The following is a 20,774-nucleotide window of genomic DNA, read 5'->3' as shown; positions in this document are numbered from 1 at the left end:
CTACCGCCCGGCTTGTCTGTATTTTTAATTACTATTATTTGAGAAAATTCCTTTTAGTTCTTTGTTTCATGAGGCTTTTTTATTTACAGTGCGAAAGATGTTATCAAATATTTTTCTACCTCTATTGATCACGTGAATTAAAAAAAGACAGTGTGGTCTATTATGATGTTAATTATTAAATGAAATATGGTTTTAATGGTATAAATTGAACCCAGATCATGTAGATACTAGGCTTATGCATATCCCAGTCTGATACATTAAGTTTTGAATGCTAAGCCAGCTGTGGGGGTTGAATAAGGCTGCATTGCTATCCTTACCTCCCCATATATTTGAATGCTTGGTTCCCAGTTGGTGGACAGTTGGGAAGGATTAGGAGATGTGGCCTTGTTGGAGTATGTGTGCCATTGTTGGAGGAGAGCTTTGAAGTTTCAGTAGTTCATGCCAGGCCCAATGTCTTTTTCTCTGCCTGCTGCCTATGGATGAGGATGTAAAACTCTCAGTTGCTTTTTTAGCACCGTTCCTGCCTATGTGTCACTGTGCTTTCTGCCATGATGATAACAGATTAACTCTCTGAAACTGTAAGCAAGCCCCTAATTTAGTGTTTTCTCTTGTAAGAGTCTTAATCATGGTGTCTTTTCACAACAGTAGAACAGTGACTAAGGATAAAGTTGGGAACAGAAGTGAAGTATTACTGTGACAGGCCTGATCACATTGTCTGGAAGAATATGGAAGACTTTGGACTAAAAAGAGTGTTGGGGCTTTGGACTAGAAAGGTGGTTACACTAAACAGCACTTACTGGGCCATCCTAGTAGAAGCAAAGAAAACAGTGGTTCTGAGGGTTGATGTGGCTTGTAGGGGCTTACTTCAAGAGGTTTCAAAGGGGACAAATATTAGCAAGTGGTTAATCACAAGAATGGCCTTGTGATATTTTGGTAAAGAATTGCTGCTTTCTGTGTTTTCTCAAAAACATTTGCTAGAAGCTAACTTGAAGAATTTTGGATTAATAGTATTGATAAGGGAGATTTGAAGACAACCTATTATTGACTGTGTTACTTGGTCACTCTTAGTATTAATGATCACTCTTATGCAGATTTACAATAAAAAGAAACAGGACAAAGAGATATATAAAGTGTACAGTTGAGATGAAAAAAAGGAGCACCAGAAAATACAATGTTGAAGACAGAAATTCCTGTGCTCAAGGAAATAAAAGTTTTAAAGAAAAGCCTCATGCTAAATAGAATAAAAAGGGAGTGGTGACCTTAGAGCTAGACCCCTAAGCTTCCAGCTGGTGAAAAGGGATTAAAGGAAAGCTTAAACAAGGAAGGAAAACATCAACCATAGAAAGCTGATGCAATTGGCATTGAAGGAGGGCCCAGGTTCCAGCCCTAGCAGCAGAAGAACTTGGCTGCTTTGGTCTGAAGAGTCTGGCTTCAGAGTCAAGGATATAGAAAAGGGATTATGGAACCTTCTGTACAGCTAAGGAAAGTTTCTGAAGCCAGGCATGTGTCAAGTGAGTCCTTGTATGGAGGTCAGGACAGGCAGTTGTGTGAAGCCGTATATACAGGTGAAGCCTGGATTTTGTTGCTGTGCCCACCCAAGCTGTTGGAAGTACGAGAGCAGTAGGATACCTGCCAAGGAGAGCTGCTGACTGGGTATGGAAACAACCCATGAGAGAGAACTGTGTTGCAGCCAACAAAGCTGAAAGGAGTAGAGCTGAAGAGTTCTTTGACATTAGACATGGAGATGCAAAGTTTGGAGTTTGCCCTGCTGAGTTTTTGTCTAGTATTCCCTTACAATGCTCCCTTTTCTCCCTTTCCTCACTTTTGGAATGTAATGTATATTCTGTCTCATTACTGAAGTGTACTGGCTGGTTTTGTATGTCAACTTGATACAAGCTGGAGCTATCATAGAGAAAGGAGCTTTAGGTGAGGAAATGCCTCCATGATCCAGCTGTAAGGCATTGTCTGAATTAGTGATCAAGGGTGAGAGGGCCTGTTGTGGGTGGTGCCATCCCTGGGCTGGTAGTCTTGGGTTCTATAAGAAAGCGAGCTGAGCAAGCCATGGGAAGCAAGCCAGTAAGGAACATCCCTCCATGGCCTCTGCATCAGCTCCTGCTTCCTGATCTGGTTGAGTTCCAGTCTTGACTTCCTTTGGTGATGAACAGCAATGTGGAAGTGTAAGCTGAATAAACCCTTTCCTCCCCAACTTGCTTCTTGGTCATGATGTTTGTGCAGGAATAGAAACCCTGACTAAGATGGAAGTATGTAATCTGCCTTATGATTTTTGATTTTACAAAGAGTTCCAGTTAAGAGATTGCTTTAAGTCTCAGAAGAGACTTTGGAGTTTTAAAGTGTTGAGACTGGTAGACAATGGGGACTTTTGAATCTGAACTGAACACATTTTGTTACATGATATGGTATACATGGGCTGCAAGCCTGTGGGAACCAAGGTGGAATGTGGTGGTTTGACTGAGACCCCCACCCCCACCCCCACCTCTTTTATTTGAATGCTTGGTTTCAAGTTGGTAAACTGTTGGGAAGAATTAGAAGATGTGGTCTTTTTGGAGTAGGTGTATAATTGTTGGAGAAGTGTGTTTTTCTCTGCTGCCTGTGAATCAGGATGTAAAGGTCTTTCTCTCTCTGGTCCCATGCTTCCCTGTGTGCTGCCGTGCTGCCCTTTATGATAATAGGCTAACTTTCTGAGACTCTAAGTAGGCCCCCAATAAGAGTTACCTTGGTCTTGGTATCTCTTCACAGCAATAGAATAGTGGCTAAGATACTGACCTTGTACTCCTGATAATAAATTCGATAATAAATTCACTCTTAAACATTATAGACTATTGTGTTCAGTATATTTGTTTGTTATTTAGATTATTTGTGTCTGTTCATGAAGGAACATGTAATTGTTTTTTTTTTCAGATTGTCATTATCAAAGTATTGATGCTTCTTAAACAAGTGGGGAAATGTCTCTCAACTATGTCTTGCCACTGAAGTATTGGCATTTTCCTAAGTACTGGATCCCTAGCAGCTAGCATTCTGGCTTTCCTCACTGACTTGGCTCCTTCTTAATTATATATATATTTTAAGGTACTTAGTTAACCTTTGTGGTTTTTCTCCCAACTAGACTGAAAACTCTTCTAGGGTAGGAAATATATCTTGTTTTGCTTCATTTTTGCTTTTAATTAATTATTTGGAGTATGAGTAGCTCTTTGATAGGCAAGGCCCTGGTTGGTTACACTTTATAGTACTACATGCACAAATGCAGCTCACTTACCCCTCTGTCTATTGGTGCCCACTACAGTATAATAGTGGCTCAGTAAATATTCTTAGTAAATAATTACTCTATTGGAAGGTGTGGCCCATTCCTTCGCCTGTAAGAGACAGGATGAATATATCAGTGAGATTGCTGGGTGGGTCTTTGCTGAGATGTAGGAAGTGGCAGCCCTTGATGGTGGTGTGGTCAGCAGGCCCAGGTGCAACAGGACATAGAGAGCAAAGAAAGTTTATAGCTGCCTGCGGTGAGACCAATCTGTACTGGACGTACAGGTCTTGATGGCCAAAAAAGCATCTTGGAGGTGATAGTCTTCTCTCAGATGTCTTTCAGATGGAAAGTAGTAAATGCAGTGAGGAAGTTGTGATACATCTCATCAGTATCAGGGTTACAGTTTACAAGCTTGAGATTACACGAGCCACTCTGGGATTGTGTTCTTGCATTCTTCCTTCTAAAAAGCTCCCTGTGATTCATGTGCTGTGGTTTGGACCATACTTGGAGGAACAAGCATTTAGTATAGAGGATGAAAACAGATTTTGGAGCAACTCTGTTAGGCTTTTTCAGCTCTGTAACTTCACTGAGTGCTCAAGTATCTTTACTTGTAATGATGTATGGTGCATGAAATTGGTGTGTGAGTCACTTGAAGGATATGAATTAATGGGTGGTCATGCCACACACAGTGCTGATTTTGCAAAGCACGATATGGATATTATAGTTGAATCAATAGTCCTTGCCAGGGTCCTGTGGGATTAGTGATCCTTCAGTTTAGGTATCTTCATGCAGAGCTAGGTAAATGACTTGCTGAAAATATGAGTGGTGAGAACTTGGGAATATATGTTTAGTTCTCTTGACTTAGTTGTCTAGTGTTGTAACGCCATTTTTATTCCTAACAGAATTTTAAAAAGCAAAGTGCTGCAAGTTAGTTTTAAGATATTGAAATGGTGAGATAGTGATCCTTGGCTAGAAACCACTCATTTTTCTCCCCTATGAACCACTAGACAAAACGATAAGCAAATGAATTCAAACACCTGAATGCATAAGGTGACTATGTGGGCTATTGTGGAGTCTGATTTTTTCCTGCATGGTTCTACAGGTAGGTCCTGCTAGGTTACTGGGCTTTTTTCAGCTTCCTCTTTTTTTGCCCTTAGTCCAGAACTTTTTCTTGTTCTAAAGCCTGGGTGTGCACTAGTTTTTGCTTGGTCTACTCTTCTGCTTCTGAAGTGACAGTCACTTGTTGCTTTTGTATGATCTGCAGTGATTATAAAGGAGGGAAGTCTGCTACTAGATATTTATTCATAAATGATTGGTAGGGCTCAGCATTCTAAATGCTCTGAGATGTTCAGGGATTTTTTACTTGCCCAGGGGCCTATAATTAGGGATATATTTAATCCCACAGCCAATCAGGGATGAGTGGCTTCTCATCTACAATGTTGCCAAGTTTCCATAAAACTTGGCAAAGCTATACTGTTTAGAGGTGTGGATTTTTGGTGGCCAGGGAACTTGCACTTGGCTTTACACAGCAACTCAGTCACACATTCCATATTTTGTAGCTTGTTGTGTATGGGCATGATGACCTTTGTGAACCTTGGCCACTGTGTCCTTGAGCTTCTCAAAAGCACCACACAAAGCCACTGGAGTCTAGACTGGAGACAGCAAGAGATCAGAGATGGGAATATTAACAGAAAGTTGTTTCCGAGACCTTGTAGGAAATCCTGTATAAGCCGTATGCTGCATACATCCTTGCGGAGGCCACCGTTTGCATCCTTTGTTCCTATCAGGAAAAGAACCTGGTTGGCTTAAGTGGCTGCAAATACTTCTTCTGTAGTATTTATATCCAATTGTAATATGTATATCCAATTAAGTCTCAGATCTTCTCATTATCACTCAAGGCTGCCCAACCTTTTCAAGAAATGTAGGCAGTTAAGACACTAGAGGTGTTTCCTGTTGATTCAAGGGAGACCTAAATCAGGCAGCTCACCAGAGCCGTCACGTAAGCAATTGAATTCTTGCTTAAAGGAATATGTGTATGAGTGTTTTGAGTCTGTGTACCTGGTACATGTCTGGTGCCTGTGAGTTCAGAAGAGGGGGTTGGACCTGTAATTGGAGTTACAACGCACATTTTATTTTTTCAAAAGTGGGATCTACTGTATTATTCAGGCTCCTGTGCTTAAGTGATTCCTGCTACCCTAAGTCTCCTGGGCACAATGGGTGTGCACCACCACCACCACCACCACTTGGCTTCTCTGACTACTTCGGGGTACAGGTTTGTTTCATTTTTCTGTTGTCAAGAATCAAGTGTCTTACTTAGAAATCCTTAGTGATTTAATGTGGAGAGGAACGAGAAAGCTGCAATGATTAGAAGCACACTTAGGGATCCAAGACTCTTGCTGAACTCACCAAGTTTCCAGAAGCCTTCTTTGGGTTTCATTGTGGATAAGTAGTCATGTTGTCTAAGAATAGTAGTGTTCTCACCCATCCTTAAGTTTTACACTCTCACCCACCCTGCCCATGTGTGATTTACAAATGTGTGCACTGTGTGTGGAGCCAGAAATCCATGTCTGTTTTCTTCCTTAGTCACTCTCTACTCGGCTTTTTCAGACAAGGTCTCTTTGTGTTAAGAAGAGAATTCTTGATGTGTAAAGAGAACTAATGGAAGTGAAAGCAACCCAACAAAAAGGCAGATTCATTTTGAAAAAAGGGTGTCTCGTGACTTAAACAGAGCTAGCAAGCGTACAGCAAAGCAGGAAGTTCACTTAGTTTTTGATCTATAGTGTTTCACCATATTGCTGAGAGCTTGACCTTATGATTTGATGCTATTTGATAGTTCATAGTGCAAAGGGGAAAGATGTAATAGAGATTAGGAATTCCAGAGATTGAGTTAATAGACACGTACAGTAGAGTTTCAATTCTTAAGGCAATGGGGGAGATTTACAGAATATTGGCTTGTGGTGAGCTCTCCCCCTTTGAGAGAAAGGAACTGTTTCTCACATCCTTGAACCTGGAGCTCACTGATTCAGCTAGGCTAGCTGTCCTCCATTTCTTCCTCCACCTCCGGCTTTTTATGTGGTGACTAGGGACCAAGCTCAGGTTACATGCTTGAGTGGCAGATGGGTACTTTACTTGAATCCTTGTGTAGATGACTCTCAGACTCACAGATAAGAGCATGAACCTGTCTCCGAGCCTCTGCAGTGCCAGGATTAAAGACATGTACCACTATACCCTGTAGTGTCATTGTTTCGTGAGTCTCACAGATACTCCAAATATTCTATCTTTGCTGAATATCTATAAGATTTTTTTTTAACTTATTGGAAAAATTCAAATATTTTTTTGGGGAAAGACTGGCTTCTACACATAAGTTGCTATTTTTCCATTCAAGTTATTTGTTATTTTGTTGTCTTTTAAAAATGATTTATTTTTATTTTACATGCATTGGTGTTTTGCCAGCATGTATGTTTGTGTGAGGGTACCACATTCTCTAGAACTGAAGTTATATAAAGTTGTGAGCTGCCATGTGGGTATTGGTAGTTTAACCCAGGTCTTCCAGAAGAACACTTAGCTATCTTAACTGCTGAGCCATCTCTCCAGCTCCTGCTTAATTTTTTTGTATTTGTCCCTGCTTAGTTTTTTAAGTTAATTCTTTGAGAATTGAAAACACTGTATTTAGATTATATTTAAGCCCTTCAGCAACTATTCTCAAATCTACCCCCCACCTTTCCACCCACCCATCTTGGTATTCATTGTGTTTCTTCTTCTCTCCAACACAGTAAGTCCAGTCTGCATTTACCAAATATTCTTGGATGTGGGGCTTACCGTGGAGAGGGGTCAACCTATCAGGTGTCATACCTTATAAGAAAATGGACTTTCCTTCCAGTAGCTATCACATACCAATAGCTCTTCAGCTAGGAATGAGACTTTTTTTTTTTTTTTTTTTTTTTGAGACAGGGTTTCTTTGTATAGCTGTCCTGGAACTCATCTGTAGACCAGGCTATCCTTGAACTCAGGACCGCCTGCCTCTGCCTCCCAGAGTGCTGGGATTACAGGCGTGCCCCGCAGCAGCAGCAGCTGCTGCTGCCTCTGCAGCTACTGCCGCCACCCCCTGTCGTGTCCTCTCCCCCCCCCCCCCTTAGGAATGAGACTTAATGCTCATGGAGCTCTGTGCTGGTTTGAATGTACTTGGCCCAGGGAATGGCACCATTAGGAAGTGTGGCCTTGTTGGAGGAAGTGTGTCACTGTGGGGATAGGCAATGAAGCCCTCCTCCTAGCTGTGTAGAAGCCAGTCTTCTCCTGTCAGCCTTCAGATGAAGATGCAGAACTCTCAGCTCCTCCTGTACCATGCCTGCCTGGATGTTTGCATGCTCCCGCCTTGATATTGGACTGAACCTCCAAACCTGTAAGCCAGCCCCAATTAAATGTCCTTATAAGAGTTGCCTTGGTCATGGTGTCTGTTCACAGCAGTAAAATGCTAAGACACTGCCCTTCATGATGAAATTTTGGTTTGCCTTGAACTTATGTAGGTTTTGTGCATGTTGTCATAATCTCTGAATTTTATATGTTGAAAAATTTCAACAATTTCATATGTTGAAAGAAAATGTCTTTTTTTTTTTGTAAACACTGTTTTCTTATAGTTACAACCTTTGACTCTTAGAATTGTTCCAATTCCTCTTCCTTGATAACCTTGGAGCCTTGGGGAATATACGCATGTGACCACTTTTTTTTCTTTTTTCCTTTTTTTTTGTTTCTCCTCCTCCTCCTCCTCCTCCTCCTCCTCCTCCTCCTCCTCCTCCTCCTCCTCCTCCTCCTCCTGCTCATCCTCCTCCTCCTGCTCATCCTCCTCCTCCCTCCCCTATCCTGGAACTCACTCTGTAAACCAGGCTGGTCTCGAACTCAGAAGGTCGCCAGCCTCTGCCTCCCAAGTGCTGGGATTAAAGGTGTGCGCCACCACTGACTGGCTAGATATTTTCTTTATTTACTATATTTCTTTATTTCACTCTATCTTTGAATTAAAAACATTTGGTGCTTCCTTTTGACAAGTGAGTTGTTTAAGATATGTTACTTGCTTTCCAGATAGTGGATGATTAAATTTTCATTTTGATAGTTCTCTAGCTTAATGCTAGACCCAGAACCTACTCCAGTCATGGTCCTTGTTGACTCTTAACCAGATTTGCTGTTGTCTGTGCTACTAGAAGTTAGTGTGCTGGGCCCACTGTGCACAGAAGTGCTGTCTGTGCCCTCCCTTTCTCCATTCCTATCCTTTCTTTATTGGTTCTGTCCAGTCCATGTGTATTCAGTCTCATTAGTCTTTAGTTGTTTTGCATATTTGAGCATACACATTTATGGTTTTGTTTTGTTTTTAATACAGAGTATCCCTTAGCCATCGGTTATACTTTGGTTTTGAACTCAACACTACATCTTGGAAATCATTAGTACAGGGTTTTGGTGGTATGAAAAAGTATGGCTTCCATAGACTCATATATTTGAATACTTAGTCATCAGGGAGTGTGCAACTGCTTGAGAAGGATTATGAGGTATGGCCTTGTTGGAGTAGGTGTGGCTTTGTTGAGAGGAAGTGTGTCAATGTGGGAGGGTTTTAGGTTTGGATCATTTGCACTCTGTGGCTGTTATGGACAGTGTTGCCTTAAATATACCAACTATTTATTTGGACACGTATTTGCAGTTTCTTGGAATTTTTCAGTGCACCGTGGAATTTTTTAGGTCACATAGTGGTTCTGTTACGCCATTTGAAGACCTGCTAGACTGCTTTCATGTTCAGCTGTTTTATACAACTTTTTATGTGCATTGCACAAGGGCTTCTGTTTCCTACATCCTTGTGCACACAGGTAGTATCTTTTCTAAAAAAGTAAATTTCTTAGAACTTAAGGAGTTTCTGAAATATCAAGGGTGTTGTATTAAAAGATGTTGGTTCTTCTTCCTATGGTTTGTATGTGGTGTGTGTGTATATTTGTGTGTTGTTGTTTTTTTTTTAAATTTAAACTTTTAAGGGATAGAGAGATGGCTCAACAGTTAAGAGCATTGACTGTTGTTCTAGAGGTTGTGAGTTCAGTTCTCAGGTGTGTGTGGTGTGTGTGTGGTGTGGTGTGTGTGTGTGTGTTGCACACGCTATTGAATTATTTTTAAATAAGTCAGTGAAGTTTTGACATTATTAAATAGGAGTCCTAGTCCTTAAACAAAACATTTTAGTAAGCATTTGTGGCTCTCTTAGAACAGGCCTGAGGTAGAGAGGGAGGGAGAGAGGGAAGGAGGGAGGGGGAGAGAGAGAGAGAGAGAGAGAGAGAGAGAGAGAGAGAGAGCGAGAGAGCGAGCATAGTTATTGTGTGGGGTGTTAAGTCCCTATTTTCTTTAAATATTTTGTGCATACAGAATGGTGACTAGAAGATAGTGTTGGTGACACAATTGTCAGATTGCAATTGCTATTCATTTTACACTGAAAATATTTTTTTTCCTTTCCCCCCTCAACAGAATATGACAGATACCTAGCATCTAGCAAAAGAATGGCAGCTGCTTATCTTGACCCAAACTTGAATCATACACCAAGTTCGAGTACTAAGACTCACCTGGGTACTGGCATGGAACGGTCCCCTGGTGCAATGGAACGTGTATTAAAGGTCTTTCATTATTTTGAAAGCAGTAGTGAGCCAACCTCCTGGGCCAGTATTATTAGGCATGGAGATGCTACTGATGTCAGGGTAAGTATGTCTTCTCACATGACATCTTTAAATAGTTATATTTCAATGGCATATCTCCTTACCCCCCCCCCCCGAAGTAAAAGACAAAATAGTTTTTATTTAATGTCTTATTTGACTTCATATATTGCAGAGATGTTAACCTTTTCTTTCTGAAATGCACTCAACTGGCTAGGTAGGGATTGAAGTGGTCAGTGTTAGAGCATTTGCCTAATAGGGTTTGATTCCCCAGCACTTGGCAAGTAGGACCTTGTTAATATGTAAGTATTAGTTTCTTAGGAAAATAATAACTAAATCTCATTTTAATCATGCACTGCAATTTTTTGTTTTCCCACCTAATTATTTTAACCCTTGGAAAGGTACAGGGAACCAATGTAATTAAAATAACCTCTAATTTTGTTAAAAAAAAAAATAGATTTTTTCTAGGAAGTGTATGTCTGTGAGTGTTCCTATATCTTCAGATAGAACAATTTATTTAGAAACCGTTGAATATATATTGTGTTTCAAATACTGCATTATATTGTAGGGATGTAAAAGGTCTGTATTATTCAGCTTTCTGACACTATAATAAAATTTCTGATCAGTTATGATTGATATAGGCTCCTAGTTCTGAGGTTCTAGTAATGAAAGTAGTCTTGTTGCTTTAAGCCTCTGGAAAGGCCACATAACATAACACAGTAGAGGCACATGGTGCAAATTGCTCCATTTCTAAGCCAGGAAACAGAGAAAGGAAGAGGAAAAGACTGCTGTGATCATTTAGCTCCCCTCAGGGATGCTCTATCTGTCTACAGATCTTTCAACTAGCCCTTCATCCTATAAGTATTCCTACTCTAGGCACTAACCATAGCAAGTTTCTGCTTTTATACCTTAGAACCTGTAGGGCAGGTTCTAAGATATGGCATAGTATAGAGTACTTTCTTCTAGGTATACTATACACAGGCTGATAGGGTGTGGGGAAGCTTGAAGGTAGTCCCAGCATCTAAAGGAGCTACCACTGCAACAGTCCTGGATATTTAGGGGTGTGAGAGCTAGAGCTAGAGATTCAGCGAGGAGACTGGCAAGACAAAGGAGAAAGTGTGTTTCAGAAAGTTAGATGTGAGCAGGTAGCATAAGGACTTAGAAAATGGAGTCAGTGTGGATTTTTGGGAGGCATTTGTTTTGGTGAGGTGTTGAAGATTCCTCTTCCCACTCTCTTCTTACCTGTATTTATTCTTAGAGAGCAGGAATCTCTAGTGACAAGGTTAGCTTAAATGAGTCTTTCTCCTTTTATTATTTTTAACCACAATTAAATCAGCTTATTTAGATTCTTTTACTGTTTTATTCAAATAAAAAATTGATAGATTTAAGGCTAAGTTTTTTCATGAGTTATACTTTTCTGTTACATCTGTACAGCTACTCTATTTATGGACGGACTATGTTGATTAAAAGGAACATGATGTGGGGGGAGGTACTCATTTTAGTGATATGGAGGTGTTAGGGACAGTCTTTCCTGTCTTTTCCATTATCTCCCAGCTTTGTGTATAGCACCTCAGTATGAGGAAGCTTCTTGTCTTCTGGTGGTGTAACTTATAAGATGGGCACATGGGCATTTGTGAAATATGTGAGGGCCCAAATGGCAATCACAGTTCGATGCAAGCTGTGTATCCAACTGTGATTAAAAATAGTTCTGACACGTTATTTTGTTCAGCCTTTAAAAATTGAGGCGCCCATTTTGGTAGGTAGCATATACATTGTTCAGAACTTCAGGCAGATATCCTAGAGATAATATGTCAGTTCCTAACAGGAAACATTAACCAAAGCTGTGCAGTATTAGAATTGTTAATCCAAGAACACTGGAGTAGTGACATTTAGAATAGTGACAAAGAAAACTTTATGTCCTCCAAACCCAAGAACAAATTCTTATTTAGAAGAAAGAACACCTATTATGTACTTTGCCTGTGCGACAGCAGACAGAGGAACATGATATAAGAGCATCTTTAGAGTGCTCACAGAATCACTGGTCCCTCAGAAATGGATACCAATGAACTGCCAGTTAAGATTCTGACACATGTTGCCTTAAGAGGAACAATGACGTGAAAAACCAGCAGTACAGGGCTTTCTAGGAAGAACTTTTATATTGTATAATGAGCACAAGTGAGCCCTGAAGAAAGTGGAGCCTTTCTATGTTTATTTCTCTCTTTTTTTGCTATTTTATGTGCTATGATGAATTGTGTTGATCTTTGATGTTCGTCTGAATGGTTTTGGGGATTCATGGACCACACCTGTACAAGGAAAGCAAACTTAATAGATAAGTTATATGTATATGCTGTCTCCTTTACATACTACTCTCTTCTCTGGGTTACCATTCCCTGAGATGTAATACTGCTGAAATTATGCTAGTCAGTCATCCTTCAGTGGTACAAGTGAAATGAAGACTTGCATTTGTAATCCAAAGCTAGAAATGGCTTAAGCCATTCGTGAGGATGGCATATGGAAAGCCAAGACAGTACAAAAGCTGGACCTCTTATGCCAGACAGTGCTATGTTGTAAATACAAAGGGAAATTATAGGAGATACAAAGCCTAATTCCAGTTATCACACGAGTTTGATAAGACAATGATGCAGCTTTATTGTTAATAAGGAGGGAGTTCTAATGCCCTGGATAGAAGGTCAAATCAGCCACAATAGTCGCTCAAGACAAAGCTCAGTCCAGGTTCTGTGAAGCTTGAGACAGGAGAAGCTGCCACTTTAGAGCAGTTTTCAAGCAGCAAAGGTTGGTTCATAATGTTTAAGGAAGGTAGAATTTCCACTAATGTGAAGGATTGGTGAAGCAGTAACACCTGGCCTAGAAGCTGTAGTACTCTATTTAGAAGACCTAGCTAGGCTGCTAGGCTAAATAAGACTTTTTAATGTAGATGAAACTGCTTTCTAGTAGATGATGGATGGCATCTATGACTTTCATAGCTAGGGAAGAAGAGCCTGTGTCTGGTTTCAGAATGCAAAGAACACGGCTAAAGAGGAGCTTCACTGCTGTAGAGAGAGAGCTTGCTGTTCTTCAGAAACTTCTGAAATTCCAATAGCCTCTTCTGGCTTCCATGGGCACTTGAACATACCTGTACATACATGCCCACAAACACATATAGTATACATAAATAAAATCAAAGAACTTAGGGTCAGAGTATATACAGCTCCGGCAGAGGACCATTGGTTTACAGCCACAGGTAACTTTAGCTAATGCATCCATTGCTCGCTTCTGGCCTCTGCAGGCTCCTCTACTTCTTTGGAGGACTTTGAGTGGCCAAGGAGCATCACTTTTGTCCTGCTAAATAACAAGGAGCTTCCTTTCTACATGCACAAGATGACATTGGCTACTTTGTGCCTAAGCACACTGGGTCTCCCTGTCAAAGTCTTTCTTCCACTCCTAGCTTACTTATGGTTGAAAGATAGAGAGTAGTTATATTGACCTGTAAATCTCCTACAGCCTCCTGCTGTTTTACATGGGTGGTATGCTGGATCTTGGCCTTATTTTAATTTCAAAGTGAAGTCTGATGAGAAAATACCCAATTTAGTCACTGAGTTTTGTTCTTGCTATCTTCAAAGCACATTAAACTTTTAACTGATGCATGAAACGTTTGTAACTGCATTGATCACATTTGGAGTTAGACATGCTTGGCTGGTCTTATTTGAGCCTGTAATTACAAGTAAGTCAATTCATGGTGTTTGCAGTTAGATGAAAACAAATCTAAGATTGTCTCATTTGTGGAAAGAGTAACATTAGATCATAGCATTTGATGACTGCTGCATTCTTATTAGAATGGGAAAACACTTCAGTGGCTAGAGGTGTGTGTGTGTGTGTGTGTGTGTGTGTGAGTGAGGGAGAGAGAGGGGGAGAAGGGGGGGAGAAAAGAGAGAGGGGGAAAGATAGGAAAAGAGAATATTAATGAGACTGTGAGTAATGAGTTCTGTTAACAGAGTTGTGCTATATTAAAAATAATGGCACCAGAGGGAAAGGGAATTTGGGTCTGGTCCCCTGAATTCCACCACAGACCTTGAAGGTATTCTGAGAATAGTCCAAGGTTTACAGTGTTTGCTGGATATCATCTCTGATACTTCACCAGTCAGAACTGTATAATTTTTTTCTGTTAGAAAAGCAGATGTATGTGTGTTCAAGATTGATGGTTGGTTCTTGAATGCTGACTACTGTGAGTCCAAATAATTTGGGAATTAGAAAAGATTCCACAATCCTAGACTTTGGAGTTTTTTTCCCCCCCTAGAGAAAAAAGGTGAAAGGGTTGGTGAGATAGTCAGAGCTTAAGAACATTGTCTGCTCTTCCAGAAGTCCCAAGTTCAGTTTCCAGCACAATGAGCCAACCTGGCTCACAACAATCTGTAATGGGTTCCGATGCCCTCTTCTGGCATGTAGGTGTAGACATGTAGACAGAGCACTCCTATATTTAAAAAAAAAAAAAGTAAATAAAATTTAAGAAAAGAGAGAGAAAAAGGCGAGAAAGAAAGTGTTAAGAACAATGTAGGCTGGTGTTGATGGCACACACCTTTAATTTTAGCAGAGGCAAGTGCATCTCTGAATTCCAGGCCTGCCTTATCGACAGAACTGGTTCCAGGATAGACAGGCCACACAGAGAAAACCTGTCTCAAAAAACAAACCAAAAGGAAAAAAAAAAAAAGGGGGGGGGACAAAGTAGAAGAAAAGCTGTGCTAAGGAGAGTGTGAGGTGGCAGAGCATGAAGAAAGGGAATTCTTTTTCACTGTGGTCTTTGATAAGTTATTTCTTAGCCAATAAATTGAGCCAACTCAAACCAGATTAAAATACATATATGAATACAGGTTTGTTGGAAAGCTGCTTTTGGGCAGGCAAGTTCAGCGGTCACAAGGAAGGAGGTCAGGAAGTCACCATGGGAAAGGAGGGAAAGGAGGGAAAAATAAAGAAAGTATGTACAGGTGGGGTTGGGGAAGAGAGAGAAAGAGAAACCAAAATGTTTGGGTTATATAGTAAAGAGCCTCTGGGGGGAAGGACAGATAAGCCTCTGGGCTGGAAAGTTAAGGGTTGGGGGCAGGATATGCCAGTTAGGGATTGAGGAATGCTTTGAGAACCTACAGGCCAGGTCTGCTTTGTATGTAAAATATACACCTGAAACCAATTTTGGGCAGGCAGATTCTGGACAACACAAGGCTAGTTTCTAAAGATGATCTTCACTCTAAGCCCCAGGGGGTTGGTGGTTTAAATGCAAGTACCTGAAGCTGGTTCAATAAGATTCAGATCTGTGCTCTCCAAACCCCAAACATAACACACATGTATCATTTATGTCTTTACATTTGTGGGTGATTTGTTATAACACCAGCAGGGAACTAATACAGTGGCCGTGGGTCATCCAGAGATAAATTTCTTTGCTTTAGAGGGAATTTTAGATGGACTCCTGGGCCAAGTGTCAAGAATTCTGAAGCTCTACATCCTTATTTTGGGGTAATTAGCACAGTGAATGAGATAGGGAGGGAAGGAAGGATTAACATATTGAGATGAGATCACTGCCCATCCTAGAAGTAGAATAAGGTGAGCAGTGTTAATAGGGGCTTTTGATAGTTTCTCTAGTAAGGAACCTAGAAAATAAACATGAGAAGATGAGAAAGCCTTTCCCACACATCAGCTCAAGTTGGTTTGCATGTGTTTTGCCTTTCTCTTGACGTTGTCGCTCATTATATTCCTACTAATACACATAGAGAGTGGGTGCTGTGCATCTTCAGTGGGCTGATACCCAGCACAGAGTGCGTGTTCAGAAAAGGGGATGTCATCACTTACTTCTCACAGTCTCATACCTAAAAGATTAGCAGGTACTTCTTACCAGGCAAGATCATAAAGGGAAAAAAATTGGGAAAGGGTAAGAACCTTGTCACTAATTTATAATTAGGCAGATGCCAGTTATGATAATATGTACACTGTAGTTTCTATTTTTAGCTTTGTTCTTCAGATTAGTAACCATCTTAAGATTATGTGTTGTTAAGGTAGAATGAAAGATAGTTGCCAACATCCTGTGTGAACTGACTGGTTCATTTTATTGGTGTATAGTTTGTTGTACTTTACAAGGTGTTTGGTTTCAATGGGCTACTTTGTCCTGTGCTGGTGGTATACCCTGAATGACAGCAGCTAGATCGATGTGCCGGAAGTAGCCTTTTGCATCTCTATCTTCTGGTCTCACCTACAACAGCCCACTTATTAGTACTGAGTGACTGCATGCACCCAGAGCTAATGTTTTGTCATGAACATTGTCCTATCTTCATCCTTATATACTTCTTTCCTAAGATATCTATTACGAGGATTTAGTCCAGCAAACTCCTGGTTTTGAAATAGGGAACCTGGCATAAATAGGGAAATGGAGGTTTCAGAGTAGGCAAGTAAGGCTTTATGTTTCATAGGTCTAGATGGTTAAATGCATGTAAAGCTAAGAAGTTAAAAGTTGATTTCAGCTCATTTCAGTAGCATATTCATAAAAAACAATTTTCAAAATTTCTGTGTTCCAGAAATCTTGCATCTGTATTTGTGTGTGTTGGGGAGTTGATGGGAGCATTGAAGAGCAACAGTGCAGTGTCTTGAGAACACATTACTTGTCAAGCAATTGTAGGCTTATTTTAAGAATGAAAGCTGTATGTTTACATCCTAACGCCCAAATAATTAACACAGAGACCTATTAAGTTTATTAACAATCTTTAAGCGCTGTAACTGGGCAGATATTCATCTCTTCTAAACCTCTAAGCTATCTACTTCCCTGCCACAGGCTCCATGTAACTTGTAGACTGAGTCTTGCTCTGGCTTAATCTGCTCCATTTGTGTTCTCATGGAAAATCCCTTGGCAACCTGTTCCTAGATTCCTCCTAGACATTTTGCCCCATGGCCACCTCTTCTTTTCCTTCCTCTCTCACTTTGGGGCCCTCCCCTAGAATTGGAAGTCCTGCCTTCTCTGCCCAGTCATAGGCTGTTCAGCTCTTTATTAACCAATCAGATAATTGGGGGTGGTGGTGGAATACTTTACTCAACATAGATACAGAAGATGGTTGAATAATCATGACAGTACTATCATCCAGACTGTAACTAGATATCTTGGCACAGAAATCAGCAACTGAATATACAGCACACAAACTGTCCTCCGGTAAGCAATTGTCAACAATCTTGACTTTTCTGGGGCAAAGTATTTTTTGGTGTTCAGATTTACTCATTGGGTTATTGAGTATGTGTGGTCAGTACCACAATTAGGAACTTGTGACTTGTGTATTCACTGTGTGAGTTGCTACTCAGAGGAATTGGTAAGCAACTTGTAGAGTGAAGAAAACGATGGGCCATGTATAGATATGTGATAAAAAAGCAAAAAGGTGGAAAAAAAAGTGAAATTTCTGTATGCCTACTGTTTTGACTGATTCTTGGAAAATGAAAAGCCTACCCCTACCCCTACCCCTAGGGGTTGCAAGATATGAAGATGACCCTTTTACAGGGTCATTGGGGACAGCATCCATTGGAATGGAATTACCTATAATGTGTTAATGGTGATAAATACCACTGTAAGGCTTTACATTTGGCAGATGAGCTAAGGAAGGAAATACTAGGTGAGCATAAAAGTGTGATTAGAACTGGGTTGATGCATGGAGTATGTGACTTAACAATAGACAGCATGCTTGTATGATTAAGCTGCAAGGAGATGATGCGGCACTTGTGATATTCTGGGGTGGGTAGTGTTGGTATCCATACACTGGTGTAGAATTAGCAGAGTTAGACATGAATGGGAATTTAAGAGCATCAGCTCCTTGTAGTGCAAGGACTCATAGTTTGGTTAGGAGATATACAAGTGACCTTTGATTTGAGAGATTCACTAAGGTTAGCCTATATTCCTTTCCTTTCCTATTGGAAAACCCCATTCAGTACACAGGATTTAAAATTGAAACTTGGGGCTGAGGTCAGCTGACTGGCGTTCTGTGTCAGGGTAACCTTGTATGGAATGTAGTTTGTCCTGTGGAATTCTCCAGGTGCTGCACTAGTTGCACAGAGATCTGCAGACTGAAGACATTCTTTCTGTCTTGATGAGAATCCATCTTCCTTTTGAACCTGTCTTGGGCTCTTGCAGTCCAAGACTCTTGATATTTTGTTTCTTCTGGTACCATGTCTAATCCGTCTTGTCTCTTACTCCATATTCTTCTGCCACTCCTTGTATTGATTATGACCTCCTATCAGTGCTGAGAGGTCTGAAAGGAAGCTAGCTGACTGACTGATTCATCCACTTGAACCTCAGAGAATACCTTGCACAGTTGCTATGGCACAGAACAGCACAAACTTTTTCACTGTACCCATAACCATTTTCATAAAAAAGATTTATTTATCTATGTGTGTGAGTCTTCAGACACATAAGAAGAGAGCATCGGAGCCCATTACATATGGTTGTGAGCCACCATGTGGTTAGTGGGAGTTGAACTCAGGACCCCTGGAAGAGCAGTCAGTGCTATTAACCACTGAACAATCTCTCTCGCCCGCTTCTAACCATTTTTTAATGGTACCTTTTCTTTTCTTTTTTTCTGTTTCTTTTTGTCTTAAGTAGAGAAGGTTAAAGGTCCGGTGGGTAGCAGTGCAAGCATGAGGACCTGAATTCAAGTCCCTAATATCCACGCCAAAAGCTAAGCATAGCTGATGGTGTCTGTAACAGAAGTGCTAGGGGAATAGAGAAGCAGGAGAGAAAGGCAAAGCCCAGGAGCTATCTTGCTACTAATGCAGTTAAAACAGTGAACTGAGCTTGGGATTTAGTGAGAGACCTGGTCTTAAAGGAATAAGGTGGGGAACAACAGAGAAAGATCCTCAGCACCCTTCTCTGGCCTTTGTATACACACATGGATACATGTACCCACCCATGCACCATGCACGCACACTTCAGATATAAAATAAAGAGAAGGTTGATGTGCTAGTTTGAATAAGAATGGCCCCCATAGGCTATTGGGTGACTGAACATTCAAATAGAATATTCAGTCACCCAAGAGTGGCACTATTTGGAAGGATTTGAAAGACTGAGAGGCATGACCTTATTGGAAGAAATGAGTTGCTGAGAAGGGTGTTTTGAGGTTTCAGAAGCCCATTTCAGGCTCAGAGTTTCTCTTCTGCTGAGTAGTCGTACCTGCCTGCATTCCTCAGTGATGATTTTGGACTAACCTAAACTGAAAGCAAGCCCCCAGTTAAATGCTTTTTTTATCAGAGTTGCCATGGTCATGCTGTATCTTCAAAACAATAATATGGTGACTGAGATAGTTGAGAATATTTTGTATTGTATTATTAATAGCACTAGACCATAATAAAAATTCCTCAATAAGTATAAAGCTTTAAATTAATTGCTAAATTAGAAAAGAAATTTGTAAATGTGTGTGCGTGTTTTACCTGCATATATATAAATGTATCATATAGCTGTAGTAACTTGAGGAGGCATCCGTTCTTGAAACTGGAATTTTAGACGACTATAGGGTTTGCTTGGAACCAAAACGAGGTTCTTTGCAAGAGCAGCAAATATTCTTATTTGTTGAACCCATCTTGCTGAGTTTTAAAAACTAGTTTTTTGGCCAGGTGGTGGTGGGCGTACACCTTTAATCCCAGCCCTTGGGAGGCAGAGGCAGGCGGATTTCTGAGTTCGAGGGCAGCCTGGTCTACAGAGTGAGTTCCAGGATAGCCAGGGCTACACAGAGAAACCCTGTCTCTGAAAATCCAAACCAAACCAAACCAAACCAAACCCCCAAAAAACCCAAAACCAATAAAACTAGTTTTTTCTTTTATTGATATTAATGGTGATGTCAGCTTCCTTTAGCAGCTTTTCTTCCCAGCACTTAGGAGGCAAAGGCAGGTGGATCTCTGTAAGTTTGAGGCCAGCCTGGTTTACAGAGTAAATCCTAAGACAGCCCTATATAGAGAAGCCCTGTCTTAAAAAATTGAGAGAGGGCAAGGGCAAGGGTGAGGGCGAGGGCAAGGGCGAGGGAGGAGAGCCAGCTTGCTTTTCTTATCTTCATCACTAAAGAGACAGTACAATGGGCTCTGCTATATTTGTCCTGCATACAGAGTGCAGTATGGGAGTCAATCTGTTTTCTATACAGCTTACACATTTGTCTTTATTTGTTTTTGTTTTTGTTTTTTTCTTCCAGCCATGGAAGCAGGAGAAAAAGAGAGGTCCATTCTAAAGCTGGGCCATTCTTGTAGCCCCAGGAGAAACGTCATATTCCCTGTTGATGTATTTGCAGGCATCTGTCTCTAGAACTCAGCATAGTGTTAGAGCAGTGGGTTTGGAGGCATTTAAAATTGTCACATTCTAATCTATACAAAAGAGTAGATTAGGTGTGACTGATTTATAGAACTTCTCATGGTTTTTGATTTTTAAAGGTATTGATGTTATAGTTTGATCTTTCAGAAGATACTCTCTCAGAAAGTGGAACCTTGTCTGCACTGACAAAATTGAGATAATGTAAAAGTGGAGTTGCTGAAATATTGCCTTGTTCATCAATAAATAGTTGGATAGAGAATCTTTTTGTGTCCTCCTCCTGCACAAAGTTTTCCTTATTCATAAAACTATTGTTGCATGAGAAACAATAATTCTTATATGAGATTAACATTTTGTTTATATGATGCACTTATTAAGATTTCCCATAATGTCTGGAAAGATGGTTCTTCCAGAGGATCTGGGTTCTATTCCCAACACTCACATGTTGCAGCAGTCTGTAACTCTAGTTCCAGAATATGTCCAGAGTATGTAACAGCCTTACACAGACAGGCAGACAAAACATCAAAGCACATAAAATAAA

The 20,774-nt window shown here is 40.5% G+C and overlaps 1 protein-coding gene across 12 annotated transcripts in view; it reads left to right on the top strand.

Moving 5' to 3' along the window:
• Nucleotides 1-20,774, top strand: part of Ptk2 (protein tyrosine kinase 2) — a 201,556-nt gene that overhangs the window by 60,577 nt on the left and 120,205 nt on the right. For 11 of the 12 annotated variants that reach the window (XM_052161699.1, XM_052161707.1, XM_052161701.1 and 8 more), the window contains one exon: nt 9,749-9,975. In XM_052161699.1, coding sequence (XP_052017659.1) covers nt 9,749-9,975 — 227 coding nt within the window. Of the gene's footprint in view, nt 1-9,748; nt 9,976-20,774 lie in introns of those variants that run through there. The other variant, XM_052161706.1, reaches the window with a different exon arrangement.

This window comes from Apodemus sylvaticus, chromosome 17, assembly GCF_947179515.1.
Source record: "Apodemus sylvaticus chromosome 17, mApoSyl1.1, whole genome shotgun sequence".
NCBI classification, from domain to species: Eukaryota; Metazoa; Chordata; class Mammalia; order Rodentia; family Muridae; genus Apodemus; species Apodemus sylvaticus.
This window is presented reverse-complemented; position numbering and strand designations above follow the sequence as displayed.